This window comes from Pristiophorus japonicus, chromosome 11 (genome assembly GCF_044704955.1).
Source record: "Pristiophorus japonicus isolate sPriJap1 chromosome 11, sPriJap1.hap1, whole genome shotgun sequence".
Classification (NCBI taxonomy): domain Eukaryota; kingdom Metazoa; phylum Chordata; class Chondrichthyes; family Pristiophoridae; genus Pristiophorus; species Pristiophorus japonicus.
The window spans coordinates 193,113,603-193,136,414 of record NC_091987.1 but is presented as its reverse complement, the minus strand read 5'-3'; the positions used below and the strand labels follow the sequence as shown (position 1 = coordinate 193,136,414).

Below are 22,812 nucleotides of genomic sequence, written 5' to 3'. Positions count from 1 at the left end.
ATGAAAAAGATCTAAACGAGTAAAAATGAACTGGTCATTTAGAAATTATCCCACTGGCCAAAAGCTTCCCCCTGCTGTAAGTGATTTGCTATCGTGTTTTGATACTGGAGTGGCGCTTCTCCATTTCATGACTCCTCTATACCTAAATTATGTCCCCGTGCTTTAGGACCAATTTCATGACCATGTTTGAAATGGTGCACAGATTTGTTGATGCTTTGCCGCACTCCCTCTGGGCCTCAGTTTTGCTCTAAGTGCAGGGGTGCTGTTGTTTTCTCTGCCTAGTGTAGTGTATGGGAACATGATGCTTCGATACAAATGCTAGTGTTTATACAAATCAAAATAAAAACACACGCAAACGGCAATTCCTAAATTGGTATTGTTCATCGTGTAATGTTTCCAACTTCTAGCCAATTAAAATAATTGATATCAAAGAGTGTAATAATTCTGATACTGTGTCGGGGTCACAAGCTTGACAATAGATAGACTGAGTATATTGCAGCTCCACACTACTCCCATTTCGAGCCCGACAACTTCAGTGTGTAATCTAGTGACAGATGGGATCAGGAACCTTTGAAATATATTGGCGTTCCTTCATCGGCACGTGGAACTCCCTCCCTAACAGCACTGTGGGAGTACCTTCACCACACTGACTGCAGTGGTTCAAGAAGGGGGCTCACCACCATCTTCTCGAGGGCAATTGAGGATGGGCAATAAATGCTGGCCTCGCTAGTGCGCCCATATCCCATGAACGAATAAAAAAAAATAAAGGAAAATAATAATAAAAGAATTACTTGCATTTATATAGCGCCTTTCATGAGAACCGGATGTCTCTAAGCGCTTTACAGCCAATTAAATACTTTCGGAGTGTAATCATTGTTATACTGTGGGAACGTGACAGCCAATTTTCACACAGCAAGCTCCCACAAACAGCAATGTTACAAAGGAATGGACGGCAAGCCATACAAAGTCAGGAGAGGTAACCAAAAGCTTTGTCAGTTAGGTTTTGAGTAGGTTCTTTAGGTGGAGAAGGCATTCTGGAGCAAAAAGCTCTGTCACTAATGGGGTGAAGGGAGGGCGGGATGCACAAAAGGTCAGATTCAGAGGTCCGATGGATGTGGGAGAGGATAGAACATTGGGAGAGGTTGCAGTGGTACTGTGGTTGGGTGGTGGGGGGCAGGGAGTGGGGGAGGCTGTGAAGGGATTTGAGGATGAAGATTTTAAGTTCAATGTAGGTTTGTAAAATCATGGTGATAGGCGAACAATAGGTGTGGCCAGGGCCCAGGAGAGGCGTGAGTTTGGGGCTCCTGGGACAGCACAGACCAGCCCACACTGCGATATGTGTGCGCGCTAGGTCCGTGCAGCAGAGCTGGTCTCCAGCCGTCTTTGATTAACCCTTGCCACTGGACCAAGACCTAGCTCCGTCAAGCCCGTGTGGTGGCTGGTGTGCAACGGCCACCACATGTTAAAAATATCCACGCGCAGGCATCTTCCACCCTTCACGATGTAGTTCGGGATCTGGAATATTAGGTCCTTCATTGAAACACCTGTGAACTCATCCCTTTTTGGCGTGGAAACAAGTCATCCTCGCTTCGAGGGACTGCCTATGATGATAATGGGATGAGGTATGGCCATTTAGGTGAGGTACCACAGGGCTGCCGATGCCTAGTGAGTAGAGAACAGGAGACAGACTGTGATAGGTACAGCTCCTGCACAGACATCAACATGTCAATAACTTAGCTGAGTTTTCATTTTTTTTATTCATTCATGGGATGTGGATGTCGCTGGCAAGGCCAGCGTTTATTGCCTATCCATAATTTCCCTTGAGAAGGTGGTGGTGAGCCACCTTCTTGAACCACTGCAGTCCGTGTGGTAAAGGTACTCCCACAGTGCTGTCAGGGAGGGAATTCCAGGATTTTGACCCAGCAACGATGAAGGAACGGCAATATATTTCCAAGTCAGGATGGCGTGTGACTTGGAGGGGAACTTGGAGGTGATGGTGATCCCATGTACCTGCTGCCCATGTCCTTCTAGGTGATAGAGGTCGTGGGTTAGGGAGGTGCTGTCAAAAAAACCTTGGCGAGTTGCTAACAGGTATTCCTGGATACGAGGTATGCTAAAAACTCCATAAGGATTTACAGTACCCCTTTACTGACCAATCGTGAGTCCACAGGGACTCTTGGTAAGCCATTAAGAATGAGAGATGGCCTGCTCTATTTGATGCTTTTGCTTGTTCAATTAACACTGGTGTGATTTTGCTGAAATTCCTTTTGAGCAACATCTGTATTGCAACCACACAGCGATGTGAAGACATGTTTTATTAGCTGAACAAAATAAATTAAAATTACAATGCAGACACAGATCGAGATTGATGCCACCAAGTTCCAATCTAAGTTTAGCTTTGTGCTGATGAAGGGATTATTAACGGACACAGAAATACTCAGTGACGGTGTGGTTCAAGCTCATCGCGTAGAAGGTTACGTTTGTCAAGCTGATTTAATGCTAAAGTACCCGCACGCAGTTTGGTTGATAAGGCACATCACTGGACTGTGATTGCAGGATTTAATCACTGCCATTCTCAACTCCCTTGTGCATCCCATGTCCAATATTCATCAATGCCCAGCTGTTGAGAAAAGCAGACACCAAGCCCGGCGTGTGTGAAAATCACAAGTCTTACATTGGCACGACTGTTCGAAATGAGCAGAGCCAAGGCGAATGGAAAGGCGGCACACTGGAGCCCCAGTGCCAAGCTCACAGTGGGTAGGTGCCTGCCACATTCTAATCGCCAGCGTGCCACCGTGGGAAGGTGCAGAGCAGAGGCCAGGTACGTCCCTGGGGGGGCGAGGGAAATGCAGGAAGCCACCTCGGGCCATTCCCAGACGGCAGGTTCCGAACAGTACTGGTGGAATCCAGTGAGCAGTTCACCTTCTCACCTAGCTGGCGATGGTATGTGGTGCAAGGAGAAACCGGGGGTGAAACTGAACACAGGCGGGTCGCAAAACGGGCAGAATCCCATTTGCCAGCCACTGTACGGCACGCTCGATCGTCGGTTCTATTGTAGTCCATGGGCTTGAATATGGGGCAGATCGTATAACTGCCGAACCGTGGTCGTTTTGCGTCCATGTCCGATTTTCCCCTCACTATCTTTAAAAAGGAGTCTCTCCCTTAAAAATCTGCGTCACACCCTCCAAGAATGGTCAGGACATAGTTGTGATTTTGTTCTTGTTTACCCTTTTCTTTTTCCTCATAATTCCTTCATAATTAGTAAACAAAAGTGTTCAAAGGAAATGAAAAGAACACTTTTTTAATGCTCCAATTATTTTACAGCAATGGGTTGGAGATTAATCTTTAATTCCTGGATACTCCAGGGATACCCACCACCCCCCCGCCCCCCATGATTAATGGGCTTCTTGGAATGCATCGAGGGTATCGAAATGACCGTGAAATTTGGTCATCCCTCAGATGAATTCTACCTGATGGGTGACGGCTTCAAGCCAGCTACCTCCCAAGCCCCCGCCTGATGGAACCAGTCTCCTGAAAATTGACCCCAAGGTATTTATTTTCATTTAGACACACTCTTCCTGTCAGTTGATTTTCCTACAACCCTGATCTCATACCAAGATCGTGCAAATGGCCCGTCACTTTCTGTTATACTCTGGAAAGCCCTGTGTGAAAAGTTGATCCAATAGCACTGATCAGGACACGTTACTAATAGTAACTCTATATTGTCTACTTTCTGGTCTGATCCAATTGGGTAAAGCAAGGCAAAAGACCATTCGGCCCAAGGAGCCTACCCTAATCTCATACCATGGTCCTCAATCTCTTCTCTCCAGAAATGTAGCTAATTATCTTCTAAACCCATATATACTGTCTGCTTCAAAGGCTTTCCCTGGTAAGTTATTCCACAGCTTTATTGCTCCTTGGATAAAAAGATTCTTCCTACCTATCCTTTTAACTATCAACATCCTGATTTATATCCTGGATGTTTGAGAGATTGCATTCTTTGGTTTCTCAATTAGGGATCTAGCATCGGAACACATGTATTATCAATCTCGTGATGAGGGATTTTGTAGGTAAGATAAGCTGTGATTATGTGATAGCTAAGTTGTCACTTTTTATTTCCCTCTTTGCAGGCACAAGTCCACACGCTCCAACCAACGTTCGAGTCACAGCCAGGATGACCTCTGCTAACGCCTCCTGGGACCCAGGTTATGATGGTGGATATGAGCAGACATTCACAGTCTGGTATGGCCCTGTGTGAGTCATCCCAGCATGCTTTGCTTTCCGCCCTCTCCTTCTCCGATCTTTGCTCTGTATGCATTAGGCTTCCTACAATCATTTGCTCTGTGCTGTTATCGCTTGGCAGTTGTATAGCTGCAGGCTGCTGATTTCGAGCAAACAGGCTGTGCTGGCTCAATAGTTTTTTGGGCTTACTAACTGCCTTGACATTCCATTTGTCCTTTATCATTCCTTTCTAGTTGAGTGGTTCTGCTATGCTCGCAGGAGAGTGGAGCTCCTTAACCCTTGTTACAATGAAACTGTCCGGACTCATTGTGACCTGCGAATAGTCGATAGCTTTTATCCCCATTGTCTAGGCTAAATTCAAGCCTTGATCCTGGAGGTAAAATGGTAGTGCCTCAGAACTGCCTCCTAACTTATTTTACCACTCATTTTATGCACACTTGATCCTTGATATACCAGCACAAAAATACCACTCTTAAAGGTCCGGTGCCACCCTCTGCTACACTTAGGGCCGCTCCATTGCTACAAGCTATTTATAATTACAGTCGTATCGTTAGTTATGACTTGCGAGGCGGAGCACAGTATGAGAGACAAAGAGACGATGCCAAGGATACTCAGATCTGACAAGATATTGATCGGTTTGCTAACATGGGGGATGCCTTGCTCCTGTCACTGTAGAGCGACACCATAATCTCACATTTCTTAATGCATCCACAATGCAGCCAAAGAAAATGTTCCCTCCGCTCAAACTCCTGACTTGTTGGTTCACAGGTAAAAAAGTAAATGACATGGGGGTCATTATTAAAACGGTCCGTGCTGACAGGGGATCATTGTATTTGTGGGGGCTGGCGTGGTGCACACTGATCCCGGTGTCCAGCATACACAGTTGCCGTTACACTGCAGTCTATTCGAAATAAAACCTAGCTAATTGTCCGCATAGCTTGGATTCTAAATATTACATAAGATACAAAAAAAACAAATCCAGACACTTATGATATCTAAAAGAAAGATGGATAACCAGAGTATATTTTATGTTCTCCCAATTAGGATAAGTAGCAAACAACTCACACACAACTCGCCTCGAACACAAGAGAACATTTTTTGCCCAGTATGTTTCTTTGCAAGAGAGCTATAAGATATGTTGTGCTCATCAGCAAAGGGCTAAAAACCACCAACAGAGCAGCTTAAGGGTACCGGAATACAATCGGTCAAAATAGCCGGATATTAAATAACGGAAAATGCCTGAAACACTCAGCAAGTCAGGCAGCTTGTGTGGGGAGAGGAAGGTGGGGTTAACATTTCAGGTCGATGACCTTTCGTCAGAACTGCTGATTTAAACTTTGGCTCATTATAAATGAGTGCTGTAATTCACTCAATGATTCCCAAACCACGTGTAGTGACAATATCAAAGAAATCCACAAGTAGAATTGAGGAGGTCATTCATGTGCGTACCAATGTCTACTAATTGTTCAAAGAATTGGAACATATTAATTGAAGACATGGGAGCAGAAAGTAAAATGTCCGTTCGTTCCCCATCTCCCTTAAGAAAAGACTCTCAGGATTATACACTATACTATATCTATAATATAGTAATTTCTATAATTCACATTAAAGATATTGTGGGGCAGGCTCGATGGTCTTTTCCTGCCCATCAATTTCATATGTTCAGTTTCATATCCCCAGGATTTTCACACACATCCGGCATGAACTGCATTTGTGCCGTTTTCCCAGGTTTTCTGCGGCTCTTCCACCAAAGTAACAGCGGATGAGTGGGAAAACCCCAGGGAAATTCATCCCATCGTGTTATATACCACAGAAGGATACCTTGTTTCAAACCCAGCACAGCTGGGAGCTGCAGCGGATTAGATACAAGTTAGGCACATTTCACCTCTGGAACTCTGGGCTCAACTCCAGCCCAGGCTATCAGATGAACGTTTCGTCTGTCTCTTGGCTTCAAGGGTCCTGCCTGAAATGGCATTGGGCCATCTCAGTCCAGTATTGGCAATCTCATTCGGAGAGGTCACAGGATGCCTGGTGTGAAACATGGAAAAATAGTAAGTGTTTTTTTTTCTGAGGTCGAGATTGGGGCAAAGTGGAGGGAGATTAACTCTGTGCTGTCCCTGACCTGGGAGTGCATGATGCTTGAAGTGGAAAGTTTCATTGGTCAGCTTTTACCAGGAACTGTAGCACAGTGGTTATGTTACTAGAGGCCTGGACTAAAGATCCAGAGACATGAGTTCAGATCCCACCATGGCAATAAATCTGGAATAAAAAGTATCAGTGATGGTGACCATGAAACTATTGGATTGTTGTAAAAACCCATCTGGTTCACTAATGTCCTTTAGGGAAGGAAATCTGCTGTCCTCACCTGGTCTGGCTTATATGTGACTCCAGACCCACAGCAATGTGGTTGACTCTTAACTGCCCTCTGAGGTTCAAGAAGGCGGCTCACCACCATCTTCTCAAGGGCAGTTAATGATGGACAATAAATGCTGGCCTTGCCAGTGAAGCCCACATCCCATGAATGAATTTTTTTTTTTAAATTAACATCCTGACTGAGCACAACTTTTTGAAAATTCAGCGCTGCCAGACGAAGTGATGCTTTCCTTTCTCTGTTGGCTCTCAAGTGGTCTCTTTGAAATTACATGAATGGACAGTAAACCCACTGTCTCTAGACTCAGCTAGTTAGCATTAATGCAGGATCTTAGTTGGAACGGTCATTATGATAGTGTGGGAAGTAAAGAAGGCATGTGAGAGTTCAGCTGAAGTAAAGAGACCATTGTTCAGATAATGTAGGGATAACTCTGTGCTACTCCAGATGAGGTTAGTGCTTGCTTGTGTGTTCTGTACCTTGAAGTACGAGAGTGAAGAATGAAGAAATTGTCTTGCTCCCCCTAATAATAAGCTCAGTTATGGCTAGTTTAAACTGTTGTGCCCATCATTGTTACAAAATATTCCCCCGAGTATATGCCTATATATGTCCGGATAATAATCACACTGATCACTTTGACAAATGTTCTTCTGTCCACTATTTTAAGGTTGTCCATTTCCTTCCGCCTATTTCTGACCAGCCTTGTGACTTTTTACATTAAAGGCACGATTAAAATGCAAGTTGCCTTGGGGGGCAGTAACTAGATGGTGTTGTGGGTTAGTCTTCAAAGCTAGCCCAGACTGCTGGGTTGAATGCCTCCTGTCAGCAGTAGTGATATCAATTAAAAAAGGTTTGGATATTTTCAATGCCATTATTGTGATCTGGAATGCGCTGCCTGAAGGAGCGATGGAAGTAGATTCAATCATAGTTTTAAAAGCGAATTGGATAAATACTCGATGTGGGAACACTTGCAGGGCCATGGGGAAAGAACAGAGAGAGTGAGATTGATTGGAGAGCTCTTTCAAAGGTCCGATGGGCCCAATGGCCTCCTTCTCTGCTGCAAATCATTATTTTATGATTCTAAGTCCACAGGACTGGCATCACTTGGTGCTTTCGCTCTGAGAGACCACATGGGATGGTTGATATTTTGAAATACTAAACATCTAGTCAATAGTAGAAAATGTTTGTTCCTCAGCATAGACATGTCCCCCATTGATGAATGCAACGGTTCGCCTGAAACTACACAATGCAAAGGCTGGCTAGCTCCATCTGCATACTCTCGGTTTTATGATGGAGGTAAATTTATGTCCCCATTTCACTGACCTCTGCTTGTTTCCTCCAATCACAGCTGTAGGTTTGTGCCCATGAAATGCTGTGTTGAAACTATCCAAACCATTGCAGCCAACAGAAGACTTTCGTCCCACCAGTTTGGGCTGGAGTCGAAGGCTATTCAAATATCAACCATCCATGTGGTCTCTCTGAGCAAAAGCACCAGTGGTACCAGTCCTGTGCAGTGGACTTCAAATCATAGAATGTTACAGCAGAGAATGAGGCCATTTGGCCCATCGGTCCCTGTGCCAGTTCTTTGAAAAAGCTCTCCAATTAGTCCCACCCTTCCTGCTCTTTCCCCATACCCTGCAAATGTTTCCATTTTAAGCATCTATCCAATTCCCTAACCCACTAGACCATCCAAAAACTAGCCCAAAGATAAAGGGAGGAGTTTGGGCTCAATGACAATAGACCATATTCGAAACAGAGCCAGAACTTGGGGCTTAGAAATATAGAGCTCTAATGGCGAGTTCTGCTCAGAAAATAGATCTAATTTTGAAGAAAAATAAATCACAATGGAAACGAAGAAATTTTAACAGGCAGCATTCTTCATCCCTTAGATATGTCAGAATTTCATCCCAACAGCTGTGGGATATGACAACCTAAAGATGATTGCTACTCTAATGCTAACACAGCCAAACCTGTCAACATACACACATACTGCATTTGAGAAGTAATGCCAATCAAACCTATGTATCAGTGACTTTACATATGTCGGTCCTGTCATAATGTAGTAAGGATTGTAGTCAGATGATAGCAGTGAAGTATCTTCATCCACGAGTCAGCACAAAATTACATTGCGCACTTAACTCAAGTTTGTACATTAAGTTCATAGTCTTTTGTAGAAAGCCAGAGTCTCTTTGAGGAACAGCTAGAACCAGAGGACTGGCAGGTCACCACAGGACTGGCAGGTCATGGGTAAAGGGGGGCGTAACTTTGTTGGCTTTCTCTTAAAGAAAAGATTATTTAATTGTAAGTGGAGTTTTATTTACCACAAGACAATGTATAAATTAAACCTAAAATATAAATAATAAAATACAGGCGAATGGGGGCAGGATTACACTGGTCACTGTGTTAGAGGCTTATGAAATGATTTACTGCCAATTGCTATTTCTAGCATAAAAATCTTCATAGGGACAGGAATAGGCCATTCAGTCCCTCAAGCCTACTCCGCCATTCAATTCGATCATGGCGGATTTGTACCTCAACTCCATTTACCTGCCTTTGTTCCATATCTCTTGATATCCTTGCCTAACAAAAATCTATCGATTTGTGAAAGTTCCATTTGACCCAGTATCCACAACCTTTTGGGGGAGAGAACTACCGATTTCTACTGCCTTTTTTTCTGGAAAAGTGCGTTCTGCTTTCCCTCCTCAATGGCCTGGCTCTAATTTTAAGATTATTTCCCCTCATTCTTGATTCCTTCACCAGAGGAAATAGTTTCTCTGTATCTACCCTATCGAATGCTTTTAACGACAACAACAACTTGTATTTATATAGCACCTTTAACATAGTGAAACTGCCCAAGGCGCTTCACAGGAGTATTACACGATACAAATTTGATACCGAGCCGCATAAGTAGAAATTAGTGCAGGTGACAGGTCACAGAGGTAGGTTTTAAGGAGTGTCTTGAAGGAGGAAAGAGAGGTAGAGAGGCAGAGAGGTTTAGGCAGGGAGTTCCAGAGCTTGGGGCCTAGGCAACAGAAGGCATGGCGACCAATGGTTGAGCAATTATAATTAGGGATGCTCAGGAGGGCAGAATTAGAGGAGTTCAGACATCTCAGGGGAGGGGGGTTGTGGGGCTGGAGGAGATTACAGAGATAGGGAGGGGCGAGGCCATGGAAGGATTTGAAAATAAGAATGAGAAATCAAGGCGTTGCTTAACCAGAAGGTAAACACCTCAAACTGATCGCCCCTCAATCTTTTATACTCCAGCGAATACAAACCAAATTTATGCAATCTGTCCTCATAATTTAACCATCTAAGCCCTGGTATCATTCTGTAAGTTAGAAGAAGTTTTTTTTTACACAACTTGGAATGCTTCAGTATAAGTGACTGCATGGGCAGAACCTACAACACTGATGACATTGAATTGTATAAGTATTTTGAAAATGAAGAATATAAAAGGATACAGGAAAGGGTCAAGAAAATAGGTTTAGACTGAACCCAGTTAATGAGCTGGTATCAGCACAGAAACAATGGACTGAATGGCCTGTGCCGTAATGTCTATACCAGTGTGTAAGTTTTATATGTTTAAGGGATATAAATATACATTTATACCCTTATCAGCGTAGTTGGGTTGTATTAGCAACTCAGTGCAGTAAAGTGGATGTAGACAGCTCCTCCAACCCACCTCAACTTCCACCCCAAACCTGCCCCAGATTTTGACCGTCACTTTAAGTGTTGGTATGAGCTCCGCCAAGTTATCCCCGAGGTGGATATTGCATTGAAGAGGCCATTTTGTGTGTTGCAGCTGAAGGTTGCAGTTACTTTGCCTGCATCTTAAACTGTTTTAGAGTTCTGTCAGGTTTTGTGCTGAAACTTTTAGTTATTTTTCCAAATAGTAGTTTTGGACTGGGACATGGATTTCTCAGTGGGAATTCCCTTATTCTATGTTACGAAGTGGAAGAGGTTAGATTGGAGCTATCCAGAGCGAGACATTACAGTAAGCATTTGTTTCTGACATAGAGATGCCCACTCAACGGGGTTTATAGACTAAGGCGGCCTTACTTAGACTGTGTGGCACATCAGTACCTCCAGATGTCTGTGATTCTCCTCAGAGGCAATCGGAGAGATCTTCCAGCAACGTGTAACCAATTGGCACCAGCAGATTTGCACTGTCTGTACCAGTCAAATTTACCACTGCCTTCAATTTATTTGCTGCTAGACCCTTCCAGGCAGCATATGGAGACGTTTACTGCATTAATCAGGCAGCAGATTTGACTTGGAACTCCTTCGTGGCAAATGAGTCAAAGTAGGGCAGAGGAAACATTACAAGGACACCCTCAAAGCCTCCCTGATAAAGTGCAACATCGCCAGGACACCTAGGAGTCCCTGGGCAAAGACTGCCCTAAGTGGAGGAAGTGCATCCGGGAGGGTGCTGAGCACCTCGAGTCTCATCGCCGAGAGCATGCAGAAATCAAGTGCAGGCAGCAGAAAGGGCATGCGGCAAACCAGTCCCACCCACCCCTTCCCTCAACAACTGTCTGTCCCACCTGTGACAGGGACTGTGGTTCTCATATTGGACTGTTCAGCCACCTAAGGACTCGCTTTTAGAGTGGAAGCAAGTCTTCCTCGATTCTGAGGGACTACCTATGATGATGATGATGATGATGATGATAATCAGGCAGCAGCTAACTATTGTATAAAGAAGATCACTTATACTCTATTTTGAGGGCTGTGCAGTTCATTTCCTTCCCAATGGAACTAGAGAAACCGACAGGTAGAGGAGTATTGAGTTCTACAGATTGGTAGGGTTCCCACAGATGTAATGGGCAACTGATGGAATGCATGTGACACTCAAAGCTTCATATGAGAACCCCATCAATTTTGTGCATAAGATAAGCTTTCATTCCATTAATGTGAAGCTGGTGTGCAATGCCAGTCACCTTGTCCTCCACATGAATACCTGCTAATCACAGCCCTTCCAACATGCAATCCACTATAGCAGCCTTCACGACTCAGTAGCATGCATCAGGGTGGTTGATTGGTGATCAGAGCTATCCCTTGCAGTCAAGGTCCAAAAACTAAGCAAGTATACACAAAACTGAACTCTCAACCTATGGTGAAACGGTGTCTACTTTGCACGGAAACTATCATCAAAAGTTGTCAACAAAAATATTCGTTATCTATGATTACTCGTTACCACTTTGCCTCCCCCTTGGTTAGCTTCCTACGTGAGCGGAAATTGAGTGGCCGGCAGCCTTGACGCTTCAGAAAACTCTTCAGTAAAAATGGCAGCGGGCACGAAACGCGTCGGGAATGCAGCAGGAATTGCCTGACTGCCATTTTAACCACTCACCCACCCCCTTCCCACCAGGCGGGCAGAGTTAAAATCGCTTCTCCACTCCACTCCATACAAAATTATGAACTTGATCCACCTAAACTCGCATCTAAATCAGAAATGTGTTTTTTCCTACAGTGTGTGGTATAAAGGGAAATATGGGGTTTTGATCGTTGCAGCATTGGCTTTAAATAAGAGATCCCGCAGCTGTAACTCCCTGTTACAATGAAACTCTCATTCATATGCATGGAATTTATTGACTTTAAAAAAAAATGTAAGAGATTAGCAATGCACTATCGTGTTAGATCGGTTTGATATTGCAGCTGTAAGTTGTGTACAAGGCAGCGCTGTATCATATTCGACTCGGTTGTGTTTAATATGCAGAGAAGTGGGTCAAAGAAGTGAATACAATGAAAACTGGCTGGCTTTGACAGAATTGGACTCGAAGGAAATGGCTTCTGAAGCACACATTGAGATTTACAGCATTATATTCAGGCTGACCAATATCCGAATGTCAGTGCCTGTCAAAAATGCATAGCACTATAGGCATATTAATGGCACATAGACAATGCATGAAGGAGAAATCAGATGAAAAGCTACAGGATTATTGAGGGCATACAGCCACTGATGGGGAAAATCTTTTTACAATGTTCTTTTACTATAACATTGTCACTGGAACGCTGACTCCAGTTGCAATATAACTAATGCGGCACAGATAGCTTCAGTGACGTGAAGTGCCATCTTAAATGTTGTTATTTTTCCCCGTATTGCCAAGGGCAAAATGCAGGCAAACATAAATAACCGTGTCCCACAATATGAACTGGTGCATACTATTGTTTTTCTGGCCACGGGCAATCGAAGCACTCGGTCTGCCAGCGCAAATCGACACTGCCCTTTCTGCATTGTAGCTCTGTATGGATTGCCTACTGCCATTGGAACAGATCCAGGGTCCATGGACCATGAAAAGATCCATTGTGACATTTCAGCAGTTCCACATGCACGCTTATTTTGATGATGTGCTGGTGCCCTGAACTCTGCCTGGCTTTGTAAATGGCAGGTGGGAGGGAGGGGCGTAGGAGTGGAGAGGTGGGTAGAGAGGGGGGGGTAGGGTGCAGGTGGAGAGGGGTGGAGAGGGGGGGGTGGGGTGGTTGCGGGGGTGGGGGAGGGGTTGTGGCTGTGGGGGAGGTTGTTACAGTTCAATAGGAGGAAAAGTACAGATGCCACTCCCAGGGAGTGCATCATGGTAAATCACTGTCACAACAGCCCCTGATTTTTTGGGGGACCGCTTAAAATGAAAGCCAGAAAATCATGGGATGTGCACCTGCAATACACTTCCTGCAAGCACCACTTCCCATTCAGAAAGTGAGAATCCAGAATCCATCCTAAACCGCCACGTGTTCGCCGATGAGACCTAGCGGGTCATTTTAGCCGAACCCGCCCAGTGGGAAAGTGATGGAATTAGATTGGCCGCCCATTTTACGCCCCGCCCAATTTTATTCTCCATTGACCGGCAGGGTGTACAACGGGCCACCAACCCAATCCAGTCAGTCTCCCGCCAAGAAGTAGTTAGGTTAAAATTATCCCCTTTGTTCAACGTCGGTTACAACAGTGACTGCACTTCAAAAAGCACTTCATTGGCTATAAAGCACTTTGGGACATCCTGAGGTTGTGAAAGGCGCTATAAAAATGCAAGTTCTTCTTTTATTGATACGGTCATGAAATGTACAGCGCCAGAGATGAATGAAGCTTTTAGTCCTTGTGCGAATCATAGAATGATACAGCACAGAAAGAGACTATTCTGATCACCATACCTGTGCCCGCTCTTTGAAAGAGCTATCCAAATAGTCCCACTCTCCTACTCTTTCTCCATAGCCCTGTGCCTGTTTTCCTTTTTGAGTATATATCGAATTCTATTTGGTGCTACGTGCTTCAGTCAACTCTACTTTATATTGACTGAAGTACAGTCATCCCACCTCAAAGCCAACACGCCTCAATCATTCAGTTGAACCCACAGCAGCTTTGCTAACCTCTGCTTACAGATGCACGCGGTTTGTTCAATTCACAGCCACAGGAGGCTGCAGAAACACGGGAAGGGAAGCTGTAAATTGAGGGGGAAAGGTGTGATTTGTAAGCCCCTGCAGGCAGTCCATAATTGTAGATTAGACCAAGAGCCATTAAAAGAGCACCTTGCGCAGAATAAAACAGGTTTGTGAAGTCTGACTTTGAGAATCCGAACCGACTCCAGTTTGAAATTAAAAAAATAATGCATGTAAATATCTCCTGGAGGTCATGCAGTGTTTTGTTCTAAATCAAATCTCTACCTTCAAGCATTAGCTGTCAGGCAGCAGAATAACCAGCTAAGAGATCAGCAACGAGTCCTTGTCATTCAGGGTGCCTCTGTACTAATGATGTAGTTTATTGACCGAGGATCTGCTCAGAGGTTAAAGTAACCTACTACATTTAACTAAAATAGATGTCGCTAAAGCCGCCACTGATTGGAAAGCTGTTCACGTAATGACTTTCACAGCAGCCACCACAAAGGACAGTGTCTGTATGCAGCGAGAGTGCTTTGCACTGGATTGGAAAATCTACTTCTGTCATTTCAAAAACTCCTTGAGCAGCAGATCTGAAAGGGAGCCTCATAAAAATGGAGGAGCTGAGGGAGTCGCAAAGGTTTTTCCATAACAATTTCGAAGCAGTGTTTCAAACTATTAAAATGTATAAGAAGAAAATATCATCTCCAGTCGATATCCTCACAGCTCCAAATGGCTCTTTCACTTTGCTCTTCTTCTGCGCTCATTGAACCATTTGAGAACCACATTTGGTTTCCAGTGAGTATTAACACCATCCTGTCTATATCAGTGGGGCATGTAATTTAAAAGGCAATTATCACAAATATTTCCTCATTCAGCACAAAATGCAAGGGAAAAGTTGGCACTTTCCTGTGAGTAAAATTGCACTCTTGTTTAATTAAATCCTAAATCTATGTTGCTACAATGAACACACTGAGGAAAGCTTCTGCCCAGGTTTTATGTCAATGATAGAACACTGGGACAACACTGTATTGGTTACTTTTAATGCCACACATTCACCTACTGGCTACATACAAGATGCATGTACCATTAGACCCAAAGCTTGCCCTCTGTTGGTGCAGTACTGGAACTCCACTTGGGTGACAGGTTGAGAATGTTGGGCAAATGCTCATGTCTGTCAGGAGAAAGGGGGGAATATATGGGGGTGAGACTGTGTTGGCTTCCCCCCCCCCGCCCCGCCCCCCTACCCCTAGCCCCTTTTTAACAAGGGCCTTTCTCTGCTTCTCCAGAGCTGGTCTCCCAGGGAGTATATGAGATCAGCCCAGGTTAACGTTCCCTCGCTCACTGTGGAGTGTAACAACAACAACAACTTGTATTTATATAGCACCTTTAATGTAGTGAAACATCCCAAGGTGCTTCACAGGAATATTATGACAAAAATTTTGATACCAAACCGCATAAGGAGAAATTAGGGCAGGTGACCAAAAGCTTGGTCAAAGAGGTAGGTTTTAAGGAGCGTCTTGAAGGAGGATAGAGAGGCGGAGAGGTTTAGGCAGGGAGTTCCAGAGCTTAGGGCCTAGGCAACAGAAGGCACGGCCACCAATGGTTGAGCGATTATAATCAGGGATGCTCATGAGGGAAGAATTAGAGGAACGCAGACATCTCTTGGAGGGGTGGGGAGGCGAGTTGTGGGGCTGGAGGAGATTACAGAGATCGGGAGGGGCGAGGCCATGGAGGGATTTGAAAACCAGGATGAGAATTTTGAAATCGAGGCGTTGCTTTACTGGGAGCCAATGTAGGTCAGCGAGCACAGTGATGATGGGTGAGTGGGACTTGGTGCGAGATGACATGGGCAGCCGAGTTTTGGATCACCTCTAGTTTACATAGGGTAGAATGTGGGAGACCAGCCAGGAGTGCATTGGAATAGTCAAGTCTAGACATTATAAAGGCATAGATAACAGAGAGGCTGAGTTGATAAATCCAGTGCGTGAGGATCACAAGTGTGAATTAAATCCGGCTACTGTACCGAGCATCACATTGCTCCCCCGTTGCGTTGCATATCTAAGCATCCGGAGAAAATGGTCTTAAAAGCAAATTGAAATTGTGTTCCTTCAAGCTGGAGATGAAACTGGAAGTAACTGGAAAACAAGCTTAGCTTGACAAGAAAGAGCTTTCACTTGTGTAGTGCCTTTCGAGGTATTCTAAAGCATTGCACGGGCAATTAAATAATTTTTAAGTGTAGTCTCTGCTAAAGTAGGCAAATGCACAGGAAGGTCCCAAATCTCTTTTTTTAAGTGGTGGCTGAAGGATACATGGACAATTCCCCAGCTGTTCTCAAAATAGTTACAGAGGATCTCTTGTGTGCAACTGAGTTGGAAGACAAGTTTAAAATGCCATCCCTCAGTAATATCGCTGAGGTAACACCTAGATGTTATGCTCCAGTCCCTTGGAGTGGGCTTGAACCCAGGGCCTGCGGACTAAGAGGCAAGAGCACTACCACTGAGCCAAGGCTGACACTTTAATAGTTAGCACAGCAGCAGCTTGTGGCCTGGGGTATTTTGAGGGAGTTTTCAGACGAGGTCTCGTCTTGGAACAGCTTGCTCGGAAAACCCTGCCTTTAGCGCTGCCGTATTGACCGCAGACTGCGTGTGATGTAGCAGCTGCTCGACCAGCTGCAAGTTAAACCGTTGAGATGTAGCTGTCGTATAGGTATATATTGTTTTAAATAAATGCCAAAGCTGTCAGCAGCAAATATTGCGTGCCGCGCTTCTGTTTACAAAGCTTTCATATGTCACTAATAGAATAATGAATGGCTCTTTAGCTTAGTCACATTTGAAATCCTGTACCGAGTCACATTAATTTAATTACTGATGTATTTACACAAATTGATAGTCCAATGCATTTTAATATATTGGAGCCCAGTGATTTTGAGGGATGCTCACTGTACAACGCCCCACTCTCTAATACTGCGGTGCTTCCTATTTTTCCTACATTTCTGCATTGCACGTAGTTTTTAGATTTAAGTTGCATTACTAACTTTTATCATTGACACTGATCTTTAGTATACACTGTGTAAAAGTCAGCACTGATGTGGGGATCATACACATACCAATGGATCTGCTGTTGAAGCGTCTCAGCCCCTTTTGCTCTCAGATATGGATTGCTCCGCACTGGTGGGTATAAGTGGACCCAGTTTGCAAACTGAGGAAGTGGAACATGTGAGTGAACTGCATGCTTTTACCCAGTGTGTACTGTACATGCCAGCTTGAGCTAAGCATCCTTCACCAGAACCACAGTATGAGCCAGTATGCCAGGTTTGTACCGGTGCCTCCTTACTGCTGTGCAATCAATGAATGTTTGAATTTCTCATTTATAAAATGTGCGAAAAGGGAAGTCAAAGGTTATTTAAGAGTTATGTGCCATAAAAATAGGCTAACTGATAGTCACTAGGTTGCTTACACTTAGCAATTTCCAGTGACATGATCCATAAATCTCAACATATTATGAAAAATGAATTGTTGCATGTGCCATGGGATAGCCCAGGGGCTTGTGTCCTGACCCAACAATATCAGGTATTGGTGAATCATTCTAAGAGCCTACATAAAGTATGAAGTGAGAACATGCCATTTGGCCCATTAAGCCTATACATACAGAGCCTATGTATGATCACTGCATCATGGATTTAGCCTCTACCCCTGCAACCTGTTGCTCCCCTATTTTAAGCAACACTAAGTTATGCCTTTCACCTCTTCAATTATAAAACCATAGACTCTTACAGCGCAGAAAGAGGCCATTCGGCCCATCGTACCTGTGCCGGCTCTTTGAAAGAGCTCTCCACTAAGTCCCATTCTCCTGCTCTTTCCCCATAGCCCTGCAATTTTCTCTCCTTCAAATATTTCCCCAATTCCAATGTACTACTGTGGGGGAAGAATTGCTCAGGTTGCTATGTGTCGGTACACTGTAAACACTTTCAGAAAGAAGGAGTTGTGATTTTGCTACACATTGCGACAGAAGAATTCTTCCCCTTGTATGTTTTCAAAAGAAAGACTGACAATTCAACCAAGACCTGGTCATCAAGAAATAAGATTTTAATTATGGCATTTAACTCTTTTTCAAATTTATGTCTAAAAATGAAGAAATTGACCCCTATTGGTATCTAGTCAACGTTAGGAATGAATGTTTCCTCTCTAACATCTAATATTGGTCACTTCTTTTAAACTGTCTAGCTTTAAGAAGCCCAGGATGGTAGGTAGTCAGCGAATTGATGCAGAAGTGAGATGATCTTCGGAAGCTGGAATTGCGTTGTGCCTGAGTGGAATGTCAGGGAGTCCAGTATTTGCAACGATGTCTGAGCTGGAAATCCTTAGTGTTGCCACTCGATAACGAGTGGAAAAATATGTCACGCATGCTGTAGCTCAATTAGTGAGCTCAGGAGAGGTTTAAATGAAGAGCCTTCTCATTAATGAAATGAACTGCTGGAAAGGTAAACCACTGTAACAGACTGTATGATTTCAATGCTGTTTCATTCCACGAGACCTGTTTCACTCTCAACATATCTCAAACCGCAACCTGACCTGAGCATGCACCTCGCTCAAGAGCCGCCGCTAACTATCTAGTTCTGCATTTGCCACAGGGTAAAGAGGGCTATGCTGGGACCCCATGACTGGCTATCGCTGCCTGTATCCACAGGCCTTACCTGGCTGTTGGTGGAGGGCCTGGAGCCTGAGACCGCATACCAGTTCAGTGTGCTAGCACAGAATAAACTGGGCACAGGGCCCTTCAGTGAAGTCGTCACTGTGAACACACTGGGTGAGTAAAATTACCTTCAGTCTAAGTGTGTACTATCCCGTTCAGTTCTGGAGTGCTGGTTTAGCTCCATGTTAAGTAATGCTATAGGTTTGATATCCTTATGAGCCTTTATATGTGTATTGATCTTTTTAAGCCACCATGGACAACCATATTGCCATAAGTGGCCATTAGCAGCGTCACTTTTTAATCTGGCTCTGACATTAAATTTATTGTTTATTCACCAATTTCTCCTCGTGAATCGTACGGCCATGGGCTCCAGTAAACCACATGATATCCTACCAAGAATTCACTGCAGGAATTAGAAGCAATAATATCTCCAAGGTGGTCAACAAATGAACTGTATGTTTACATGACACAGCAGCAAATGGTTGGACAGACTTCACAGAACTATTTGTTTGAGTAAATTCAATGGATTCAGCCATTTTTAGGTGTTACACGGTCCGCTACTATTGCTGCCTCAGTGTTGAGTGGCTACTGGGAAGAAGCCCAATGCTATAAAACGAGGCTACCATAATTGTGCTTTATTTCTTTCAGATTGTGTGGGAATGTGCTTGAGAAGACACATTGTGTAAAAAATGTATAGGGATGGGAGGTTAACTGTAGTGCGCAACAACTAATCAAAGACATTCCCACCATTTCAAAACTGTGGTAAAATGCCAATAGCTGTCTTTTATTCCATATTTATTACTTCGCCTCCCTCCCTCATTGTTACTCAGATATAGATGCCAGACCGGCTGGTACCAGCAAATACTGGTTTAAATTGGGTAGAATTCCCCTTACATTGTGGTAATAGTTATTAATGCCCACTCCAAATATGATGGTTCCATCACATTACTCAGATTGTCTGTAATTTCTCAGATATTATTGTGAGATATCTATTCATACGCTTACATCGAATGAGAGTGGGAGTGTGAGAAGACTGATCCATTGGTTGATAAATTGGTAGCAAGGGGACACATTGGGATAGGCACACCAACGTCAGTGTTCTCGATCAGGCCAACATTCCCAGCATTGAAGTACTGACCACACTCGATCAGCTCCGCTGGGCAGGCCACATCGTCCACATGCCTGACACGAGACTCCCAAAACAAGCGCTCTCCTCGGAGCTCTGACGCGGCAAGCGAGGCCCAGGTGGGCAGAGGAAACGCTTCAAGGACACCCTCAAAGCCTCCTTGAAAAAATGTAACATTCCCACCGACACCTGGGAATCCCTGGCCCACGACTGCCCAAAGTGGAGGAAAAGCATCCGGGAAGGCGCCGAACACCTCAAGTTTCTTTGCCGAGAGCACGCTGAAGCCAAGCATCGACAGCGGAACGAGTGCACGGCAACCCAGGCCCCACCCGCCCCTTAAACCACCGTCTGCCTCACCTGTGACAGAGACTGTATTGGACTCTTCAGTCACCTGAGAACTCATTTTTAGTGTGGAAGCAAGTCACCCTCGACTCCGAGGGACTGCCTATGATGATGATGAGCAAGGGGACATAAGCTGATGGTTATCACTGATACAAAGGGGAAGTTAAAGAAATATTCTCCCTCGGAGGATTATTAGAACATGGAATGCTTCACCACAAGTGACTATTGAATTAGGGACTATAACATTATTTAAAAGGGAATTGGATAAGGAAAACATATAAAAGGATATGGGGAAATGGGATTAGTGCAGATACTGGCACAGGAGCAGTGAGCTGAATGGCCTCTTGTACTGTAATTTCTATAATTAAGGCCTGCTCCCATTGTTCTCAACGGAGAATGAAGTATCAACACGCCCTACCTCTAAAACTGAGTCTCACAATAAAAGAGTTGCTGACAAAAAGCTAAAAATTAAAATCAATTAAACAAAAAAATACCAAAATAATGAATATCGATTTTTTTTAAATCCTACATTTAATATTTTGACTGCAGACCAATAATGGAAGACTTTTGCGTGCATGATACACCCTTGGTCATTGAATTACATCTCAGATAATCGTGGTTCGGGAGGCTAAGTAATTGAACTTATGTCTGGCATCGGTGAGATGTAAGAAACCTGAGTGCCCATAGTGATAAGGATGTAATAATAGAGCCCTCGGGGCATGTGTACAATAGTCCTGATTCAGCACTTCAATTGTTGTTACCTCCTTTGTGCATTCCATACATTTACTCACTCTAATTGGCAACTTGTGCCGATGATCTCCGTGATATGGAACACATTGTACATCTTAAATCCCATATTAATAGTGTTGTGATATTAGGCGGTGGTTGCATGTTTAATGAGGATCATCAGGATAAAATTTCCCGGAATTGTAAACACAGTTACATTTAATGATGTCGAGCGCAGTGACATGACTGCATTACCCATCAAATAGGTTTCGTTATGTTTCTTAAAACAAACAAAATATGAAAAGCCAAAACTTTAGGAAAAATTTAATTGCAGAAGATACCAATTTTATAGGAGCTCAAACTGTTCTCGAGCTCTCGTTATATCTTCGGGCAGGTTTCCTTTGGCTGAGCCATAAACTGAGTTTACCTTCTCTGCCTCCCATCCCCGCCCCCTACACCCCCACACACCCGCAAAAATTGAATAAACGTCTATTTGAAATATATTATTTTTGTATACTTGCTACATCAGATGGTAACACTGTACACTTTTCTCAATTTTAACAACTTTCTGTACAAAAAGAAAGAATTTGCAATGATAAATGATATAGCGCCTTTCACACCATAAGGATATCCCAAAAGTGCTTCACAAACCAATGAAGTATTTTTTTGAAGTGTATTCACGGTTGTAATGTAGGAAATGTGACGGCCTACTTTCCCAAAGCAAAGCCCCACAAACAGCAGAGATAAATAACCAGATAATCTGTTTTAGTGATGTCGCTAGAGAGATTAATATTGGCCAGGCGACTTCCCCATATCATCTTCAAGTACTGTTCTCCTGAGAGGGCAGAAAGGTCCTCGGTTTAATATCCGAAAGCTAGCACCTTCAACAATGCAGCAGCACTCCCTCTGTACTGAAGTGTCAGCCTGAATTATGTGTTCAGTTCCTGGATTGAACCCATGATGTTCTGACTCAGTGTTACCAGTGAGCCAAGGCTGATAACAAAATGTCCAACAGTACTCAGTCGGTTTTTTGGAGTTTTATTCAGTGTTCACACAGTCTCTGGAAAAGCATGACACAAAATGCTACAGTCCAGGTATTGAAAGAGTTTCTTCTGAAAGTTGTGTTGGTATTGAATGTTGTGCTTAAACGTAGAAGAGTCACTTTGGCAGTTCTCAACCCCAGACACGAAAGTGCCTGCTCCGCAACCACATGGCTGTAAGTTTCAGTTTTAGGACTGTCACCTGAACCTGGCTACGTCATTAACTCGAACTCTTAGCAGTTCCTAGAGTAACCACTAGATGGCAAGACTTACTGTTGAATTACTCGTCACCTGGAAGGATGGAAAGTGGTGCCTCTCAATGTGAACTGTTCCTGAATCCACCTGTAGACTGACCCTGTAACACGTGACGGTTGCAATAGGCTTGCTATCATGCCCGGCACTTCAGGGATAGGGAGCAGAGAGGCCAGACCAGGAATGCTCTCTTAGACCAACTATGTTTAAAAAAAGGATTAAATATTTATTAGAAAGCAATGGGGTAAATGTTTGCCTTCACCACCTGGGCAGTAATGTAGCCGAGCGGGTCGCCCACCCGTTGTAGAACGCACCTGATTTTCATTCCATCATAAAATGATTAGTCTGCCTTATAAGTATTTTTTTAATGTATAAAACTGAAATAGAATACCATTATTCTACATCAATTGGACTATTCATGATGTATCAAAGGTCAAAGGTGTAATCTCGCTACAATATTGACTTTCATATTTTAATCATTCCTTTTGTTCTGGGACTTGACTTGTCAGAATTCCAATCGGAATGCTATGAAGTGTCTTGTGGTGAGTCTCAATGTCTGAGCTAAAGAACATAATAACTAGGAGCAGGAGTAAGCCATTCGGCTTCTCGAGCCTGCTCCGCCATTCAGTGAGATCATGGCTGATCTTCTACCTCAA

The 22,812-nt window shown here is 43.9% G+C and overlaps 1 protein-coding gene across 1 annotated transcript in view; it reads left to right on the top strand.

Annotated features, from left to right (window-relative positions):
* The window catches only part of igsf9bb (immunoglobulin superfamily, member 9Bb), a 777,241-nt gene that overhangs the window by 697,782 nt on the left and 56,647 nt on the right, over positions 1–22,812 (top strand). The window contains exons 12-13 of the mRNA XM_070894384.1: positions 4,131–4,242; positions 18,609–18,784. Of these exons, the coding sequence (XP_070750485.1) occupies positions 4,131–4,242; positions 18,609–18,784 (288 nt within the window). The remainder of the gene's footprint in view (positions 1–4,130; positions 4,243–18,608; positions 18,785–22,812) is intronic.